At 47.5% G+C, this 21,881-nt stretch overlaps 1 protein-coding gene across 2 annotated transcripts in view; it reads right to left on the bottom strand.

Annotated features, from left to right (window-relative positions):
• Nucleotides 1-7,724: 7,724 nt before the first annotated feature.
• Nucleotides 7,725-21,881, bottom strand: part of LOC144141325 (uncharacterized) — a 32,971-nt gene continuing 18,814 nt past the window's right edge. For both annotated transcript variants that reach the window (XM_077672898.1, XM_077672899.1), the window contains exons 4-5: nt 20,561-20,687; nt 7,725-9,726 (exon numbers count right to left, since the gene is read on the bottom strand). In XM_077672898.1, the coding sequence (XP_077529024.1) occupies nt 8,766-9,726; nt 20,561-20,687 (1,088 nt within the window). In that variant the 3' untranslated portion in view covers nt 7,725-8,765. The remainder of the gene's footprint in view (nt 9,727-20,560; nt 20,688-21,881) is intronic.

Genomic DNA, 21,881 nt, shown 5'->3' with positions numbered 1-21,881 from the left:
ATGTTTTGGTGCAGTTTTTATAAGGAGTCGCTGGATGGGTGACATGTCTATCATGCATGGCGTGCAGTAGCTATGCGGTGCCCCTTCCGGTAGCCCCGCCGTGCTCCTGCATTACAGAGACATCACTCTTTACTACCACCTCCTCCGCCGCCAGTACCCTCCACCACATCCCCAACTCATCCTAGACGCAGCTCAGTGCCTACGCGTCCTCCAGACATCCCACACCGCACTCAGCTCATTCACACCCACCCACACCTTTTTGACTCCCCAACATGCTTGCCTGCGGGGCCCTCGACACGCACTATCATTCCTTGTGCAAGTGCCCAGCAGACCCCTTTCCTCCCTTTCCTTCCCCCTCCCTCTGGGAGCAGGCGCTGCGCGACCCGGAGGCATCGAGTCAAGGCTTGGTGACCACCCGGGCCCTGGCGGTCGCGGCGGCCCTGTGGACCACCCCCACCCCCCTCACCTGATCCCTGAGCATAAATAAAGCTGTTTCTCTCTCTTCAGAAGGGAAAAGGCTTGGGCGTGTTGGTTCATCGTCACACGGAAAACAAGCGCTAAATAAAAACACGGAACGAGGAGTAGACGGGACAAGCGCTGACTTTCAACAAAATGTTCATTGCCGCTCCAGCGCTTATAAACAAGTCAGGGAGCACGAAGAGAGGGGAAAAAGAAAGGGAAACATCAAAACCGGAGGCCAAAAAAAGAAGAACAGTGACGTGCCGCCTACGATAAGAAATCCAATTCGTGTTTCGATAAAGCCACAGACGGCCTGCTGACGCATTGATCCCCCGACCTCGCTATCTCGGCCGCTTCCACAATTTCCCTTGTGAGGGCCGAGCGGTGAAAATACAAGATGGTAGTCTGGTCGTACAGGGGATGACACTGGTTACCCGAGACACATTTTTTACAGTGGGCAGCCAGCTGGCCGTCGGTGGCTACGCTCCTGACCTTGTTCTTGTGTTCTTGTAGGCGAACGTTTAAGCATCTGCCGGTCTGGCCGATATAGTCTACCACACGACAAAGGAATTTTGTAGAAAACGCTACGTCGGCATTTCACAAACGCGTCTCTGTGCTTGATAGCGCAGATCGGTTTCCGCGCACGCGTGGGACAGCTCAACCTGCACAAAGCCAAAAGCTTGTTAGGCGCCGTGAACAAGACCTTGACCCCTGAACGTAGCCCAACTTTCTTCAGGTTATGCGACATTTTATGTATGTAAGGGATGACAGCTATCTTTTCTTTAGCTCTTCTTTCTTTGTCCTTTCTCTGATTTTCTGCCTTCTGCGCATCGCTCAAACAAGACTCAATTTTTCTTTTGGGATGTAAACCTTCCGCGACGGAAACAATAACCTGCCTGGGGTAACCCACGGCTTCAAAACGTACCACCTGCTTTCCAAGGCTTTCATCCACCGCGTGCGGGCATGACTTGCTGAGAGCGCTAGACAAGAAAGACAGCACAATATTCCTCTTTACCAGCTTAGAGTGTGCCGAGCTGTACGGCAGGGGCGGCTTGTTGGCTCTAGGCTCGTGCAACCAACACACGTGATCATCCTCAAAACGTAGCCGCAAATCTAAAAACCTGATGCTGTCATTCTCGGGCAATTCAAACGTAAAAATGAGCGGCGTAAAACAGGCATTGAAAGCGGCCAAGATACGCGACACAAGAGGGTGAGACGGTGATAAAGCGGCATTAATGCTGTTCATGGCTGAAGGGTCAATAAAACATGAAGTGTCTAAAACAATTAAAAAGTCATCGACGTATCTGAAAATTTTCAACACTTTAAGCTCACCTAGCCGCTGAAAGAGGGCGTTGTCACAACGGGCTAAAAACAAATCACTTAAAACCGGTGCAATGCACAACCCAATACAAACACCCTGCTTTTGCAGGTAAATGTTACTGTCAAATGAAACAAAGGTTGATGTAAGATAAAAAGATAAAAGCTCCAAGAAACCACTCGTGCTCACACCACACACGTTCTGAAATCCGACCGCCCCGAAGTCATCAATGGCCGCCTCGACACTGGACAGCAACCCTTCATGTGGCAAAGAATAAAACAAATCTTTTATGTCCACAGAAAAGGCAGTTAAACTTGCACGGTCATTTGTCTTGAAAAAATCAATTACGGCGGCGGAATCTTTTGTTATAAAAGGGTCGGCAACGTCCAGAAATTTAAGCTTGTCCTGCAAGAAGTCTGCGACACACTTTTGCCACGTCCCTGCCTCGGAAACAATCACGCGAAACGGGCATTCCACCTTATGAGTTTTTGCCGCAAAAAACATTTCAAGAGAGACATTGTCGCTGTTCTTTATTTGCTTGACAGTTTTCATAAGGTTGAGCTGCTCACACAACTGCTTAGCGCGACACTTGACCTTTTTCAATGACACCTTTAGGTCGGACTTGAAGACTGCTTGCACAGCTTTATTGGCCTTAGCGCGGAATGTTTCATGCCTGAGAACGGCAAACCCGCCCTCCTTATCTGCTGGCAGGACGCAGAGGCCAAGGTCCTTGAGAGTCGTAGCCACACGTTGCAGCCGTACGTCGGGGTGCTGCCGGCCGCATTTTGCGACCACGTTGACACCATGGGCCACACAGGAAACACTGTCGTCCTCCGGCACCCGCCTGGCCACTTCACGGACACAGGTAAGAAGCTCTGAGGCGTCCTTCTTCGGCTGCACTGCGAACTTAGGACCAAGTTTCAGCGTACTCGAGACATCTTCCGGGAGGTCAATATCACCGACGCAGTGAATCCTGTAGCTGTTCCCTGCATCCTTCTTGCGAGGTACCAGGCGACGGAGACAGCCCAACACACTGGTCCAACATTGGTCAAGTAACCGGGAAAACTCACGCCATCTCTGCCGGGCTCGTCCCAAGTTGTCGTCACTGAAGATACTTGAGTGCGAACAGTCCCGGTAGAACCGAGCCTGTCTCCTCCATTCGCTGCGCAGAATCTTGCACAGCCTTGCTCCATGGTTGTGTGAGGGGGGAAGCCACCAAACAGGGCACGAATAACTGGAGGCAGGATCTTGGAGCGGATGCAGAAGGATAGGACACGAGCTTGAACCTCGGCATGGGCGGCTAGCGACACGAAGGAGCAAGGATCCGAAGAAGGAGTAGAAGATCAGGAGCGTAGCCACCGACGGCCAGCTGGCTGCCCACTGTAAAAAATGTGTCTCGGGTAACCAGTGTCATCCCCTGTACGACTAGACTACCATCTTGTATTTTCACCGCTCGGCCCTCACAAGGGAAATTGTGGAAGCGGCCGAGATAGCGAGGTCGGGGGATCAATGCGTCAGCAGGCCGTCTGTGGCTTTATCGAAACACGAATTGGATTTGTTATCGTAGGCGGCACGTCACTGTTCTTCGTTTTTTGGCCTCCGGTTTTGATGTTTCCCTTTCTTTTTCCCCTCTCTTCGTGCTCCCAGACTTGTGTATAAGCGCTGGAGCGGCAATGAACTTTTTGTTGAAAGTCAGCGCTTGTCCCGTCTACTCCTCGTCCCGTGTTTTTATTTAGCGCTTGTTTTCCGTGTTTCTCTCTCTCTCTCTCTCTCTCTTTTCAGACGGGTGTGCCTGCCTTCTATTGGCCTCGAGGACATACCGTGGCGCCACCTACGAGCGACGTCACTTGTTGGAAGCCGGGTCGTGTTGTCGTCTGCTACAACACATTTCCTGTGCGTATGCGGAAGAGTGCTTTTTTGTTGTGGCCACCGCCTCCCCCCTCCTTGTAGATTTGATGCAAATTACCAAAAAAAGTTGTGTGCAGACCGAATAATCTGGGCAAGCTATCCGCGACTCGCTTATTCCCGGCGACACCGCCACGTTTATTTGCTACCATCGCGACTTACAGCTCGTAGGCAGCCAGCTAACGCCAAGGACGATGTAACTTACGCCGAGAAAAGGGCGCTGTAAATTCATTATGACCTACTTGTGACGGGACCTGTACGAGACTTTGTGTGCAAGGAAACACCTTGCAGGAAGCACCTCGCACAACACCTTGCACACAGAAACACCGCGTACTGCTCGCATTGCCTGGTAAATGGATGACTACGCGAGAACGGTGATCGGATTGCTTCACCGCACGTGCTTAAAAGTGTTGTTATGGTCTGCAGTTTGGCTTAATAAGTGCCTATTTCCCCAACAATGTTTTTTTTCAGTTATGCCCGGATTGTATTAACGATCACTGCCGTAGCTGTGCTCTGCACGGCTGATTGTTTACTTTTAGCGACAACTTGTCCACAATGTATAAAGGGTATGAACGCGAGTTTTTAAAGCCTTCGAGCGGGTTTAGACAAGGCTATATTTAGCTTTCATTTGGACCTCGGCGTGGGAATTTATAATTGCAACGTGAGCTTTTGTCTGTTGAGAGTGAGCCGGCCTTTCTCAAGCATCAATTTCGAAACTCACGACTGCTCACAGAAGGCGAGGCTGTGTACGAGGCGAAACACGTCGGCAATGATTTGGGGTAATGGGGAGTTTTCGAATAGGAGAAACGAGCGTTGGGGGCCCCAAAGAAGTTAGGGGAACCCAAACGCAACACGCGCGGGCGCGACGGGAGGGTCTTCTCCAACAGTTCGCAGCCGGCTTCAGATGCACGAATCGAATGTTGGGAACTTTAGGCTTAGCGTCGCGGCAGATATTTCACCGCCGCTATCGTTACAGTTGCGAATGACACTGTCCCTAACACAACTTTTCACCGCACTGTCACCCCCTTCTCGTATGATCAAGATGCCTGCCACGGCCTCGGCCGATACTTGCGCGCAGATATCGCCACCCTTCGGCCACTCACCACAGTGCGCGTTCGGCCTGCGCCGCTGGGAACGACCTCCGCGGCCGGTCGGCGTAAATCGTGGCAGATATTTGAGCATCGCTTTGAAAACCACAGCTGATGACACTACCTAACACAATTTTTATCACACTAACACCCACTTTCACCGATCTGGAACTTCTTTTCCACGACTTGTGTGATTTTAAAGAGCGGCGACAAGTTAAGGCCCAACCACATGCACGCGTAAAACCGACGTGCTTGCGCAACGACGTACGCCTGCGGCGGCATACGCCGCTGTGTCTACGCCGGCCGACGACGAGGGCGAGTAACCACGTACCGCCACAACGCGCGCGTAAACCAATGAGCCGCGCAGTGTGGCTCGACTACTTCGGACTCAGCTTTGTGGCGACCAGTTCAACTACATTTTAACTCAAATGAAGCAAATAATGCCTATTCTCACAAAAATATGTATATTTAATACAGAAACAACTAACACAGTTCTTGGGACATTAAAAAACGTTAAGGATTAGTATGCATACTTGGCAGGCACAAAACCCTTCCGCTACATCTGGCGTAAAACTGCCTTGCTCCCATAGTTGCTTGTTGCTTCGCGTGTTTTGTCCGGTTTTTTGGTCACCGTATTTTACAAATTACTTCGTTTCATCGCATAATGAATAGTGAAGTTACTTATTTATCAATTCACTGTCTTGTTATGCGGCCTGACCGCCGATAACATCACCGCCAGAGGTGTACGTCAACACCGTACGTCCGAAAGTTTGCGTCGATGCCTGGCGCGCTCTGACTTGGGCGTAACAAGCGCGTACCAATGCATTCGGCGTACGCCGGAGTACGCCGGTCCCTTACGCGCTTACGCCGGTTTACGTCGTTGCGCGAGTAAGTCGGTTTTACGCGTGCGTGTGGTTGGGTCTTTTAGATGCAGATCATCTGATTCACTCGCCTTGTCCCTCCGGCGTCGTCGTCGTCATCGGCGTTGTCCACCCCTCCCCCATTTTCCTCGCCGCGCCACCTGCGCTCTCCACCGCTCACCCCCTCTCCTCTCCGATAGCGAACACTCTCTCGCGAGGGGCATTGGATTGGATTCGATTGCATTGGCTTGGATTGGATTAAAGTGGATTGTGTTGCGTCAAAGCCGCGGCAGACGCATGTGCAGTACTCTCTCTTCCGCGGTTTCCTCTCCTTCGGGCGCGCTGCGCATATAACCGGTGTGCCGTTCTCCGGCGAAGCAACATCCACGCTTGGCTCAAACACCTAGAGTCCACGCCGCTTTACAAGTACGCCAACGTCGTCATCGACTGGGACCGGCTTACGCAGTCCCCTCAACGTTATGCGCGCTATAAAACGCGGTCCCTTCGCCGCTCCGCCTATGCGTCGCATCTACACAGGTGTTCCCGCGAGGGGAGGTGGGAGTTTTTTTGTTGCTGCCGCGATCTGCGTCGGTTTGAGCCACACCGTCGGCCGTGCGGGCAGGCACGGCGGGTGCGTGTGCTTCTGCGAGCAGTAAACGCTTCACGATTTCCTGCTTTATACATTTCTTGCAAACAAGGGTAATCTAGAAACTTAACTTGGCGATCGTCGTAGTCCACATTGTTGATTGGGGAAACAATCCGCTGCCTACGCTTCGGTCGCATACGTCATACACCACCACGCTCATGTTGTTTGCGGATAATGTACCACCTTTGATACGGTTAATAAGTCCCCGTAGGGTCAAACTGCGCTTGACGCACTGAGAATTAACTTCAATTGACGGAAATTAACACGAAAATACTTTTAGAACGCGCTTCCCAAGCGAAGTGCCACTCGCTGCAAACCAACTACGCAGCAAGATAGGAACGGTGATCCTACAAGTGACGTCAAAACGATCGCAGCGCCGGCCTCTCCAGTGGTGGTCCTCGCGGCCAATACCATGGCACGTCCTGATTTTGTTTTTCCAGCGGCTCTCTTGGTGCTGTCTATGACAGTGGTTTCCCCGCTTTTGTCAAAGGCATTAAGAAGACACCCATTCATGGTCATCATCATAGTCTTATTTAGGTCGACTACGGGACGACCCCTCCGCTCTTTTCCTGCACTCCCTCCATCGGCCTTCCCTTTTTAGACCCGTTCCCGGCTGCCCATTCTGTTACCGTGGTAGTCTACCGGCTGTCAGTCCATCTCACGGTGAAAAAAAAAAAAAGCCTTACAGGCTGTCGTGGTGATGGTGTTTCTTTGATTTTCCTCGGTTGCCTGTAAATTTATGGTACAGTGGGCTCTCCAGTATTCGGCTCATGATCACTCTTACTCTAGTCTTGCTCTTTCTTTCTTTCCTGCTCTCCTCTCGGTTAGCCCTTCAATAATGTTGAAGATGACCTCTTTTTTAGCGTTTGTGAGTTCGACTCTGCCAGTTGAGTCTTGAGTCACGCCGAGCATTTTAACGTGACTGTTTTCTGGGAGGACATCCGTACTTATTTTAGAATGACTTTTAGTTAATCCGCATGGCGCCTTCCGTCGTTTTCCGAACGAACCTTGCCAAGAAGACAATATTGAAAATTGAATATTCCATGGCAATATTGAAAGGTAGTTTCAAATTCACGTCATTAGACCCTATCTACTGGGTTTTATTTTAGTGTGTTTCTGCTCATAATCAACGCGTTATTTGATTTCCGAGTGTTAGGTGCCCCAAAGGAAAACACGCCGTGGTGTCTCAGTGGGCAAAGCGGGATTCACACGACGGGGAAAGACTTCTTGCCACCCACGCGTTGTCCTAAAAGGCACTTTGCAGGCCGATCGCGCACTGCATTCAGGTTAATCCTTTCAGCCCTATTTTTTTATTTCAAACAAAACAATGTTTTCTGTATGTTTTCTCAAATTTTAGGCTCCCATAAGATCCCAAACAAAGAATAGGGCAGGAAGTGCACGTAATAACCAATTTATTAATGATATGATTATTTAGCACATCTGGCCAATACAAATTTTTTGTCCAGCGGAGACATCACTTTTGCACATTTTCTGACGATCCTACAAACAAAAAATGAGCTTCGTAATGCGTGTATTTATAGATTTACAAGCTTGGGAATAAAACTCGGACCGCCATTTCTTTCAGCCTCAATGTCGTAATGTCGTCTTCACTAGAGCTGCTGCTTCTTTGTAGCGTGCAGCTCCACTAAAATAAAACAACACTTATATCTATCACAAAAGGCATCAATAAAGAATAATTCCTCCCAAAAAACCAGGAGTTTTGGTTTCGCTCGCTATGCGCTAGAGCAGCTTTTATATGATGGCGTCAATTGACACCACCAGGGCCGAAAGTGTTAAAGGCAGCGCACCTCGAAAAAGGTGAGGGGATCCTTACAACAGGATTCGCCCCGAACTTCGTTCTATTCATTTTTTTCTCAACTTCTGGAACCATTCAATTGGAGGAGAAGCTCTATTGTAAACTCTTCCTGCTGGGGCGACCAATGAGTGGCTGGAGATGTTTTAGAAATTGAATTATATTTGGCGCATAAAGTATCCTATTCAATTTGTTTATTTTTCACCAAAACAATACACCAGGTGAAAAATGGTGAAAAAATGGCGGCCGAAAAAGTAACTGCAATAAAGCAGCTTGACAGAGCTCCGGCCACCGTCAACTAGCAGCAAAGGAGAAGTGCAAACACAAGACATACATACATGCTGTTAGATGATTCATTTCCTACTCGGGAACATTTAACATAGGGACAAAAAAAAGAAAAGCGAGATAGCCGAGGAAACACGGTAGAACGCAAATAGAAACAGTATTTGTTCAGAAAAATCTAAATGAAGGTGCGCACCGTAAAACGAGATAAAATCAACGTCAATATTCAGCAATGTAGCGCTTGTCACATGTAAAAACAAGTATGTATGCAATCCTAGATGTATGCAATCTCCTGTGGCCCACCAGTTATGCCTAGGCAGGCGCGAATGTTTTTGTTCTCTGTATATTCCAGCAAATAATGCTCGACAGTAACAAGGGGGCAAAGGTTAGGCTTTTACCTGTCATTGCCTGAGTGCAGCCTTTCATGAACAATCAGGCTACGTCTTTTAGAAAAGCCCTTGTGACAAATGGTACACACATGGGCTTTCTCGCCAGAGTGCAGTCTTTCATGAGAAGCCACGTCACTTCGCCTAGTGAAGCCCTTCTGACAAATGCTGCATGCATAGGGCCTCTCGCCAGAGTGCAATCTTTCATGAATAACCAAGCTGGGTTTTTGAGCAAAGCTCTTCTGACAGATGCCACAGACATAAGGGCTCTCGCCAGAATGTAATCTTTCATGAGTAACCAGACTGTATCTTTTAGTAAAGGCCTTTTGACAGATGCTACATACATAGCGCCTCTCGCCGGAATGCAATCTTTCATGAGTGCGCAGGTTGCTTTTTCTGATAAAACACTTCTTACAAACGTTGCACACGAAGGGCCTCTCACCAGAGTGCAATCTTTCATGAGTAACCAGGCTGGCTTTTTGAGAAAATCTCTCCTGACAGATGCCACAGACATAAGGTCTCTCGCCGGAATGCAATCTTTCATGAATAACCAGGTAACTTCTTGTAGTAAAGCTCTTCTGACAGATACTACACACGTAGCGACTCTCACCAGAGTGCAATCTTTCGTGAGCAGCCAGTTGCCCTCGTCGAGTAAAGCTCTTGTGACAGATGTTGCACACAAAAGGTCTCTCACCAGAGTGCGACCTTTCGTGAACAACCAAATGACATCTTTCAGTATAGCTCTTCTGACAGATCCCGCACACGTACGGCCTCTTGCCTGTGTGCACTCTCATGTGTTTGTTCAGGGTCCATTTCTTGCGGAAGACTTCTTCGCAAACAGTGCAGACATGGGAAACCTCAGTAGCACACACTTTCACATCAGTAATGTGGGGACTGCACTGATAACAGGACGGGCAGTAATAGAGCTTCCTTCCCAAATGGAATTCCTTGCTGTCATTGGGAAAGGTCCTAGGCGGAAAGAAAAACAAAATATTAACAATGGCACGAAAATAATGCAACAAATAAACAAACAAATGCCTAACAAACCTAGCTGTGTTCTGGTCAATGCATGTATGCATTCATGCAAATACTCCACAGTGCACATTACTGAGGAGGCCCTAGGTGGCCGCAAAAGCTGCGCATTTTGCAAGCTCTTGAAAGCATCTATTTCCAAAATTTTCTGCTGAATTTACAACTTTAAAAAGTATGGCACTACATCATATGGACATAAATCACATTGCAGATTCTGAGTTTTGCATTTTTACCTAGCCAATAAAACGCAAATTACGCCATCGTGAAGTATGCTTAACAAGTTCTAGAGCATCTTAAAGGGACCCCGAAAAGCTTTGTGAAGGTGGCAATCAAATGCATTCAGGTGGTAGAACACATAACGGGGGATTTTTGAGCCAAGTGTGGGCCCCATACGTTGTACGGATAATTTGTAAACAATTTTTGAAGATCGCCTTTTTCAGCCGATGAGCGCGACGCCGCAGCGAGCCGACCGCGGCTGACACAACGGCGACCGCGGCTGACGCAACGGCGATCGCGGCTGACGCAACTGCGAAGGCGCCCCCTGATTCGCCCAATCGCCGGCGAGGTCGGCTGCCGGCGGCGTCACTGTTATTGGCTTCCGGCTGCTCTCCCTCCTTCCTGCGCGATCCCGAGGCAAAAGCGGCAAAGGCGGGTACGCAGCGATTGACGCGTGCCTAGGCGCAGGAATGTAGCTAGCGCAGAATGGAAGTCGAGCGTCGCGATGTCACATGGCTATTCCCAGTGTTTCCAGCTGCTTTGAAGGAAGCAGAGAGGGAGGAGGAGTCGATCGGCTAGTGGGGAGAGGTGCATTTAATTGCTTCTGGCGCAGCTAATACTGAATGTAGATCAATAATTCCAACGGCATTACATCGCTATATTGGTGCTACGTGAGAATACAGGCCTTTTGTAACTTTTACAGAAGGCTTTTCTGGGTCCCTTTAAGTTCATTTCCAGTTTTGGTTTGACCTTGCCTAACTTCGGTGTTTTAGTCATGGACAAAAAGTACCAACGAGACTGACAAATTCACCAGATGAGGTGTTTCATTCACGCACAAATAATTGAAACAGCGTCGCGTGCAACGAGTTATTGAAATGGCACAGCTGATTTGCCAAAATTGAATGTTTTGTATCAGGCCCAAACCTTTGTAAAAACAGCATGTGCTCCAAGTAGTAGCGACGTTCGACTAACTCGCCAAAATGAAGTGTTTTAATCATGCACATTTTGCAAAAACATGTGCCTTAAATTAGAGTCATGGACTGGATTAACTGGATAATGATGATGATGATGATCGTTTTTTGTGGCGCAAGGGCTTCTAGGCCAAAGAGCGCCAAAAAAAGAGCGCGTTGTGTCGCAGGTGAGTTATATGCGTGCTTTTGTTAAAAGACAGTTATGTAAAATTGGTGCATAGGAATCACTACCAAATGAATAGTGCTTTTGTTAAAAGATGGTTATGTAAAATTGGTGCATAGGAATCACTACCAAATGACAAAAACATAGGTGAGAGCGCAGAAAAAGATTTGGGCTTAAAATCAGGGTCCCTCGCAGAGATTTTGTCTACCAAAAAAAGGGCAAAGTCCCTGAGTGTCACGGGAAGTACCTCAGCACTGTCCTCATTACTGATGGACAAGTTGTGGTTATGTGTGATAAGAAATTTTTTTAAAAGAATCAACCTCAGCCAAGCAGTCTAGAACTTTTCTGTAAATGATTATTCCTTCATCCGAGAAAAAGTGCGCTGGGTGTAGTGGTATGTGTTGTGTGTATATATAGTACTAGCCAAATGTCTTTGTCTAACTGTTTCGAGTGAGTTACATTTAATTAGGATAAGGAGTACAAAAAGATGTCCTCCACATTTGTCACATGTCGGTCGTGGTGTTCCATTTAAGAGGTATCCATGTGTGCCATGTGTGCGCCCTATCCTTAAACGACAGAGAGCTACTTCTACATACCTGTGTAGTTTTTTGGTTGTCTACCTACTTGTGGTTTAACTGCATGGAGTTTGTTTTCTGTTTGCGTGCCCCAGTTTTTCTGCCAGAGTTTTCTTTTAATGAGCGATTTCAGGTCACAATAAGGCAGTGACATCACGAAGACATTTACGAAGTAAGGCGGTGACATTTCTACGAAGAGCAGCAACAGCTGCCTCCCTATCAGCAGCCTCATTTCCTGCTATTCTACAATGACCAGGAACCCAGCAGGCAGTAATTTTGAGCCCCATCGAATATGGTGCCACGATAGCGTTTATGAGCGAATTGAAGACTGCGTTCTTATGTGGCTTCGCTAACCACAGGGTTGTCCCCACCCCACTGAGAGAATGAGTGTATATGACCGAGCAAGCTATTTTTTTCTGTATTATGTGTTCCATTGCCAGTGCAATGGCTTGGGCTTCACCTGTGGAAATGCTGTTGCGAGTATTAAGGATTTTTGAAGCGCAGAGGTTCGGTCGAAGTACGGCACATGACACTGCAGAATTTGTTTTGGGCGTGTCTGTGTAGAACTCTGCACATTGATGTTTATTCAGAAGACTTAAAAAGTGCTGTTGAATTAAGGCATGAGGTACTTTGTTTTTGTTTATGCTTGCAAAAGACATGTCGCATGCTACAGGCAATACCTTCCATCAGCTTCCATCGGGGCTTCCATCAGCTAAAGAGGTTTTGTACGTGTCTTTGAAGGAAATGTCCAAGTTGGAGGCTACAGTCCGATTTGGCGGCTACATAGGGCTGCGGAAGTGACGGCCGCTTAACGAACAAAGATAAGTGGATGTGTCATGAATTAAGATGTTTGATGGGTGCTTTATGAATGAGGTTGTTTTAACAGCATATAACAAGGATGTGTAAGCTCGCTGGTTATCCAATGACCACAGGTCAGATTCTACATACAAACTCTCTATCGGGCTTGTACGAAAAGCACCTGTCGCCAACCGCAGGCCTAAATGATATATAGGATCCAGTTGTTTCAGAGCAGCTTTTGGAGCTGAGTGATACACTAGGCTACCATAATGAAGCCTCGATCTTACGAGGCTGTTGAAAATTTTCAATAACCATGCTCTGTCCATGCCATATGACTGAGGAGACAGAATGTTTAGAATATTTAGTGTTTTCGTGCATTTTATTCGTAATTGTTTTATGTGAGGAATAAGAGATAATTTTTCATCCAGCAGCCCTCCCAAAAATTTGTGCTTTTTCTATCGATGGGCTTCCCTTCAAGCCCATGAATCTGCCTGCCTGCCTCCTAGCTTAGTAAAAAGTACGCACTGATTTTGTCGCAGTTAAACTTAAAACCGTTCGCATTTGCCACCTTGAGAGGCTTTTCATTTCAAGTTGAAGTTGTCTCTTACTGCGAATTGCAAATTTGCATATTGCAAATTTAAAACTAATCTGAACATGATCCACATATACATAGTAAAAGAGAGATCGGGGTAAAATGTTTAAAAAATTCATTTTGACGATGAAAAGGGAACTCAAGACATTTCCCTGAGGCACACCATTTTCTAGGATGAAAGCTTGTATTAAGACGTGGCCAATTCTCATTCGGAATGTCCTGTGGGTCAGATAGCCTTCTATGACACTTAGCATATTGCCACAGATTCCGAATGAACAAAGGTCAAGTAGAATGCCGTAACGCTGCGTAGTATCATAGGCCTTTTCTAGGTCAGAGAATATACAGGTCTAGGTCATACAGTGTTGTTTATGCACGAAGGCGTCACGCGCGTATGCCTCAAAGGCCACAAGGGCATCCGTTGTACACCTTCCCGAACGAAAGCCCGCTTGACGGTTGTCTAAAATCCCGTCATGCTCTAAAAAATAAACAATGCGTCTGTTTATCATTTTCTCCAAAAGCTTGCATAAACAGCTTGTTAATGTAATCGACCTGTAGCTGGCAGGTGAACAGGTATTTTTCCCTTCTTTTAGTATTGGAACTACAGTGGATTCTTTCCATGATTTAGGAAGGCGTCCTGCTTGCCATATTTGATTGAATAAGAAAAGAATCGCTTCTCCGGTGTCTTGATGAACATGTTTTAACATTTCATAAGTGACTCTGGCGGCCCATGGAGCAGTTTTTCCGCAGGTCGAAAGTGCAACAGCAAACTCACGTTTGGTGAACGGGCAGTTGTAGCCCATGCGATCGTTCTTTTTCCGCATTAAGTTCAGTAAAGCTTGATGTCGGGCTAGTTGGTGTAGCATTCTTTTGAGAGTAAGTTGCGCTTGTTAAAGGAGCCATGAAGAGAAAACAAAAGTTTGTTTTATTCGAAAGATTAGGTGTTTCATAGTACCCCAAGCGCTTTCCCGGAAGCAAATGATGCTTTATTCACTGAGAAATAAGGCAATTTAAGCCAAAATTTTAAATCTCCCGCTAAAATTGAACATTCCGTGACGTGTACATTGGCGTCATAGCGCCGGTCCATGAAACAGATACTTAGTATGTCGACTCCATATAGCACCCACACGCGGGAGTCGATCGAGACGGCGGTCATTTTAAAAATACTAGTAAAACCTAGTGCACCCGCAGCCCTAGTCATGGAATCGCCTGATCCGGAGAAAAAAAACTCTCGCCGAGGAGCTCGGGCTTGCATTTAACAACCTCACACCACTAAAACGCTCAATGCTTCCAAGTGCACGAGCGGCAAGAGTTGTGGGATACGCGGTGGACGGGAAAGCGACCATTCCGCGATAGCCACAACAGACGAACGCCCAGCCGTCGGCACCGCTGCCTCGTCAGCCCCGTCGCGACGGACGAATATAGACTGGTACGTATGTGCCGTATTTTGATTACGGTTAATAATAGTTCAATTTCAGTAGCAGTATCACTTATGCCAGTTGGCCGGTGTCGTGTATGGAAAGCCGTTCGCGCGAGCTCTCTGCTTCGACCAGAAAGATACGAGCGTCAATGCGCGGTATTTACGGCATTTGTTTCCCCAAGGTCAGAGCGATTTGACGAAGTCGGCGACGAGCGCCAGCATGTCCCAGGAGTGAGCTAACGTAAGGGTCCCTGCCGTAATCACTTCCTCGGAAATGAAGCGAGCACACTCGTACTTCCTTTAGCTCTCTTTCTCCTCGATTTGCAAAGTTCACAAAACGTAGCCACTTGCTTCGCCTATAGGTTCGTCGTTGGGCAGCACATGAAAGGAGCTCTCCTCAGCGGCGGGGATGTCGCACTCCCTTGACGATTTGCCCGTATGGGCATTTCAAAACGCAGCAACGAAATTTCATTGTAAAGTACTCGAACAAAATGAAGTTTTCAGTGGTTGTAAACTGGAAGCGAGCTCGTAACGACAGCAGCAAGCCAACACCATTCGAAACTTACGCGACGACTGGCACTATCTCGTCGCTTCTTGCTGTTCCTTACTCCCCTCGTTTCTATTTTTACCTTTGCTGGTTGGCGATATGACGGCCAACCTCCTGTGAAGGGATTACGATACGAAGCAAGGTTGCGGCTGTGCGTGCTGGAACGGTTCGTTGGCCCCGAAGAGCCTCGAACCCGAAAATTCGTCTGCGCGATGGCGAGATGTCGAGCTCGGCCGGCGCCTAGTTTCGTACGCATTGGCGCACACGCTTGCGTGTTCGTTCGGACCTTCAACCGTTTACTCCACCGTTCTTTGTTATAAAAAGAATGTGCAGTATGTTTCACGGGCATTTAGCTCGCTATGCAAACTGTAAGCCCTGCCTAACATGCGTTTGCTTTTGCCGGCCTCCGCCAATCGCAGAGCGTTCCCAAGTGACATCACAGGTTCTGTTGCGAAAAATGAGCTGGTGGGTAGCATGGTCATTTCCTTTTTTCCTAATTATGTAGCTTATTTGAGCGAAGTTTGCGTTATAAGTGGTGTCGTTATGGTTCTAACGAGGCAATCTTTCGAATGAACCAAACTTGTGTTTTCTCTTGATGGCTCCTTTTCACGAAAAGCGCCGTCTTTTCGTGAAAGTACGTTTTTTTCCCGTGTCCGTCTCAGTGTTCTCAACAAGCGCAACTTACCCTCAAAAGTTCGATTAAGTTCTTGTGTTCCAAGAATTGTGCAGTGTGGTGAGCAGAGCTGGAGACACTTTAAAAGTGTTGCCCAAGGGCGTTAGCTTGATCTTCAAGCGTGTCTCCAGTTGTGCTAACAAGTGGTAGGGTTTGCGTTTCTTCCTTGCAGGCCACTAATTCTTTTCCAAACTTTGTGGGTAACAGTGTAAGAGTTGTTAGAAGAAATGTTTTCAAGCCGTCAGTTTTCGCCTTTGGTCTAATTCGGCGGCCCTTTGACCTTGCGCGCTTGAAGGCAACCAGATTTTCAGTAGTTGGATACCTTCAGAGGGATTCCCAGGCTTTATTTTGTTTGCGAGCTATCTTGCAGGTCTCGTTCCACCAAGGCCTCCGTTTGTTGTTGTTTCTACCAGAGGTTTGGGGAATTGAGGAATGTGCTGACTCTATTATGTGTGCAGTAATTATATCTGTCGCTTGATCAATATCTAAATTTTCTATTGAGGCATACGACAGTTGGGACATCACCCTCAATTTTTCCATTCGACTTCCTCTTCACAAAATCGTTGTGTGTGTGTGTGTTGGAATTGTGGGGCTATCTATTGCGGTTAATGCATCAGGAAAATGGTCACTACCGTAGGGATCTGGTGTTACACTCCACTCTACTAATAGAAAGAGGGTTGGGGAGCCTATTCCAAGACCGATCGCAGAGTAATTGTTGTGGCTTGTGTTTTTGTTAAATCAAAAGTTGCCAGAAGAGAGCAAGAATTTTTCTATAAGTCATCCTCGTGTACCGGCAGATGCAGAACCCTAGAATCGATGATGAGCATTAAAATCACCCATCAATATGAAAGGCTGCGGGGGTTAGTCAACTAAAGTTTCAAATTAATTAGCATGGAGATGGTAATCTGGGGGTATAAATAAAGAGCAAATAGTTATTAGCTAATTAAAGATAATCGCCCTCATGGCAACTGCTTCAAGGTTAGTTTGCAGGCTTATTCGATGACAAGCAATCGACTTTTGAACGACTAAGGCAACACCTCCAGAGGCGTGAGTGCAGCCATCTCCATCCTTTCTAAAACCGTGTACTGTGTCAGAAAGTGTGTGTTTTGCATTCAGATGTGTTTCCTAGAGACAAATTAGCCCTGGTTTCTGTTCTGACAATATTCCGTAAATGCCCTCAAGATTTTTCAACAGGCCCCTACAATTCCACTTTATAATGTTTTGCAGCATAGATTTCGTTTTCAGGAAGGTTGTGCTTGTTTGTTTACTTCCGTTTTGTTATTTGTTGCGTGATGACATGTTACTCTTGTTATTTGTTTTCTATGCTCAACTGAGGGGCGCCGTTCCCTCGACAGCTCTGGTGCCACCGAGGACGGCGTTACGTCCATTTCCTCAATGGGCGCCCCGTGAGCAGCTGATGGGTCAGGCTCTTTTGGGCGTGCTCCAAGAGGAGTGGTGCCTTTGTTGGCCACGTGCGCTGGAGGCGCAGAACGCGGCACGGCGAGCGTGGAGGGTGGAGCTGCCCCCCCCCTTCCCAAGTCCATGTTCCCCAACCTCCCACGAACACTGAGGGTGGGTGCAACAGACACCGGAGTGGCCGCACCATCTCCAGCAGTCTTTGTCGCCACTGCTGCTGCAGTCACAGGCAGCGTGACGACGTTTTGGGCTGCCAAGGGCAGCACAGCGAGGGGTGAGCTCTGCTGTACTGGGTCACCACCAACACCAGACGCGGCTCTGAACCCCGGCGAGCCGCGTTGGCATACCTAGGAGAAAACATGGCATGTTTTCTCCACCCTTCCTGGTAGGTCATGTTTAGTGTTACTTTGAGGTTGGTTATTTGCTTTTCTGCTTTGAATTTTTTCACATGTTCGGGAATACACTGCATGCGGTTGTTCACAGTTGACACATTTAAGCTGATCAGATTTACAGTTTTCGGATGAGTGATCGTGCGCTGCACACTTGGCGCACGTCAGACGTCCACGGAAGAAGGTACTGTGCTCATACCGTTGGCACTTGAAACATCGGCATGGGCTGCGGATTTATGGCCGGACTTCGCAATGCAAGAATCCTGCAGTGACTGAGTGGGGAGGAGTGCTCCGATCAAAAGTTAGAATCACATGCTTTGTGGATATTTCATTTCCAGCACGCCTTATCATTATTCTCCCCACTGCAGTAACCCCTTGGCCACGCATGCCATCTAGGATGTCACAATCGGTCTCTCTAAAGAGGTCAGGTTTAGAAAGTACACCTCGCTAGCTGTTTAAGCTTCGGTGTGGAGTGACAGATACTTTGAAATCATGCATCTCAGTCTGATTCAATAGTTTAGTGGATTGTTCTTTAGTTTGCACTTCAACGAGAATGTCACCTGATGTTAGCTTCTTTGCTTTGTACTCTCTATGAACTTAGCTACGAAAAAGACTGATTTACTGTTGAATGGTGCATCTTTCTCAAAGGACTGTATTAGCAGAAAACGAGGGAAATTGTCAGGTCTTGTAAACAATTGAGCAGAAAGTGTTGGGAAAGCAGTTACTTCGGTGTGAGCCCTCTTCAGGGCTCGATCGTTTGGTTGGGGGTTTAGAATATACCATACACCATAGTATACAGCAGGGAACTGGGGTACTTTCTTCTCGAGAGGTCCCGGAGCTCCCTGCCTGGTAAACCGACAGGGAGCCCATCCGCTAGAGCTTGACCTGGGCTCCAACGGCCACCGTTTGAGGTTCCTTCCCTTCCCTTTACAACACATCCCCACGGTTGGTTCCAGCTTATGTTTGGGGGCTCGGGGTCTGCGGTGTCGCACATGCCGTCACCAAGATTACTCAAGGTACCCGGTGCGGGGTGGACTAACACACGTACACATCTTTGGCGAGGCATCACATATGTAAAGAGAATGTACGCAGAGCCTTGCAAAAAATTTCCGTAAAGTGCATGTCTACTACAACTCATTCAATAAACTTTCATTCAGGAAGGGAACCTAGTCTCAGAAAAAATATAGCAAGTTCAGTGAGTGTTAATAAGAATCTTATAAAGCTGTAAGTTGACACCTCGACTGAAAGGAGAGGTGTTTAGTCATAACCATCACTGTCCCATCATTCTGAACGCTTCTTAGTTCGAGCGCATCAGTTACGCAGGAATTTGAAAGAAAAAAAGCATGTGGTGATGACATGGTAACTGTGCATATACAAAACAGGAACCACCAAAGCAGAAGACATAGGTTAATAAATTTCCTGCTTCTGTTATCTTCACTCCACATTGCAATTTCCACTTAGTGTTTGATGCCAGACTTGGCCCTGGCAGTAACATTCCCATGACTTCATTTTGCAGCTACATGATGATATTAATATTCGAAGTCACACGACAAGGCTCCCATGTTTGAACAATACTGCAGTCAAAAAGAGTGGGCAAGGACACGGTTCGCAATAAGCGCACCCTCAAATATGGGTAATTGTATCGAGGGAAAGACAACGTCATTCATCTTTAAATATGTCAGGTTACGATGACAGGAAGGTCAAAACTAATCACGGAGGATTAAGTAGATAACGTATTTTTGGGGGACTTCGCAAGTGTAGGAGATTTTGGAGCACAATTACTTGTCCTCCAAACATGCATATACAAGTCTTTTCACTTCCTTTCACTAAACAAAAAAAGCAGGGTTATGCAAACATTCGAATTTTCTAAAAGAAACTGCTGTGCTTCTAAATTGTCTAACTGCCATTTACTGATGAAGTAGATCTATACGCAGCTATAATAAAATGCTGCTTTTTTCTAATGCTTACAAGTACAGCAAGCTATTGAGACGCTCCCACGAGTACTTAAGACAGAGCATGACGGGTTTTTTTTTCTTGCAGACGCCCTGAGGTAAATTAAGCTGTCATCCACATCAGGTTTTGAAGCACACAGGCTGCGCTGCTTGGTGTTGGCCTGTGTTCCCTCTGGAATGATTGCCAGACTTTGTCATGCCATGACTGCTGTGTCTCTAACCCTTGCCCCCTCAAAGAAGAACCACATGACATCCAAGCTAGACAAAATGTCAAGGTTGCGAAAGCAATGACCTGTTTTCAAAAGCCATGCTAGCTGCAAACAGCATTACGACTCCGCCAGCAAGCACAAGGCACAAGCCGTGCTTGTGCCTTCGCCAACGAATGTCTGGTTGGTAAAAGCGCAAGCACGGCCCTTTTTCTTGCTACTGCACAAGCATCTTTCAGGGCTGAATGCACCCCAGAATTGAACAGGCTTTCAGCTTGAACACAAACGTGCCTCCCACGCTGCCGTAAATACTGGCAGGCTGCGTCTGACCGCAAAAGTGGCGGCGAACAAAAACGGGATTTCACGGACTGGCTTCAAGCAAGCCCAAATTCCATGCTTCACGTGTTTTGCCACGCTCTCTTAAAGACAACGTGCAATATTTTCTACAAAAGTCCCCAAAAAGTACTTAGAGTACTTTCTATTATTTCAGTACCATACTAGGAAAAAGTACAGAAAAACATCTAACTCCCTTGCTATAGTTTTAACAATGTCATGAAGTTCGCTATGTCCCATTAAAGCGCACTATATGTTGATGAAGCCCTTATCCAATTTTGGCGTTTGGAAGCTGTAAATGCTATAATAGTCACGTCCGCATTATGTGCACGGGTACAACCTGCGGTGGTTCACAGGTTCGTGCTACCGGCTTCATTTCCATGTTTACAGAAGCACACTCTACTGGGTTAGCCTGATCAGATTGCTTGCACTTTGCAATATTGCTCACAGGTTTAAGCATGGGCTCTGGGCGGTGTCTATGTTCCACAAATGAGAGCACTGCAAGCATTACTACCTAACCCACCCTGTATTGCCAGAAATTAGCCGGCACGAGCAGCTGTGAGGCTCAGCCTTCGCCAAAACGTCTGCACCATGTTGCAAAGCAGGGGATTTCTTCGAGACACCCGTTTGTGCGTCGTCCAGCTCCAGAACTGAAAAATCAAAGGCAAGAGCAACCAAAGGCAATCAGTGTTGTTCGAATCATTGCGCAATCTCTGTACTTGAATGAACGAAGCGTGTTTGCCCTTACCGTAAAATCCCGAGAGATGCCCCACCCCCGAAAGATAACCCACCCCTGACAATAGCATCATCCCAGCCGGGGATGACGCCCGCGGAAACGAGGTTAGCTAGCGTGGGTAGAGTGAGATAACAGGTCACAGGTCACAGGAACCTGAAAAGGTGGGGTATATCAACAGCCCTCGATGGATCAGAAGACCCGGAGCTTCATGAGCGGCTCGTTTCGGCGATACCTCCTTGTTCTGCCTGCCAACCGCGCCGACCTCCGTGCGTGAAGAGGTGGTCGACCTTTTGTTTGACAGTGAGAGCGACTGTTCGTTCGACTGTTTTTACGACGAATGAATACAGTGCTAATAAACGCGTGTTCGTTCTTTGGCTGCGATACATTTCTCAACTTTTGTTACTGCACACCGAAAGTTAGCCCACGTCACATTTCCAATCGATTTGCTCTCGATCTTAGGTGGGCTATCTCTCGGGATTTTACGGTAGTTCAACTTGAATGTGCCCAGGGCAATCATAGTCTTTAATGTTAAAGGGAAAGTGAAGCAGTTTAGAATTTAAAAGTTGCAAGTACAAATTCGAACGTGTGGTGGCGTTCAACGAGTGGGACGACGTGCAGAAGCTGAAGCATGTGTATTATGCTCTCGAAGAGAACGCCAGGACGTGGTTCGGAAACCATGAAGCTTCTATGACAACGTGGCCCGAATTTCGGAGGGAGCTGCTCACCACCTACGGTGACAGCGAGCGGAAAGATAAGGCTGAGCTCGCTCTCCAGGCGGGAGTGCAGGAGCCGAATGAGTCGGTTGCCATGTTCGTTAAAGACATGTGTCGACTATTTAGGCGAGCCGATCCTAACATGCCCGAAGAAAGGAAGGCGCGCTATTTAATGCGCGGCGTAAAGGAACAGGGGTTGGCGGGGCTTGTGCGTGATCCACCTGGCACCGTAGCTGATTTCGCCCGGGAAGCGATCACGGTGGAGCACGCACTGCAGCAGCGCTTTCGCCAGTACTGTTGGCACATTGACCCGGCAACTGCGAACTGCCATTCACTGTCCACGGGTAATTGCAGGACGGCAGATCTCCGACAGATCATGAGAAGCATCGTACGGG

This window comes from Haemaphysalis longicornis, unplaced genomic scaffold, assembly GCF_048455015.1.
Source record: "Haemaphysalis longicornis isolate Haplotype H1 unplaced genomic scaffold, Haemaphysalis longicornis Haplotype H1 scaffold_6, whole genome shotgun sequence".
Lineage (NCBI taxonomy): Eukaryota > Metazoa > Arthropoda > Arachnida > Ixodida > Ixodidae > Haemaphysalis > Haemaphysalis longicornis.
This window is presented reverse-complemented; position numbering and strand designations above follow the sequence as displayed.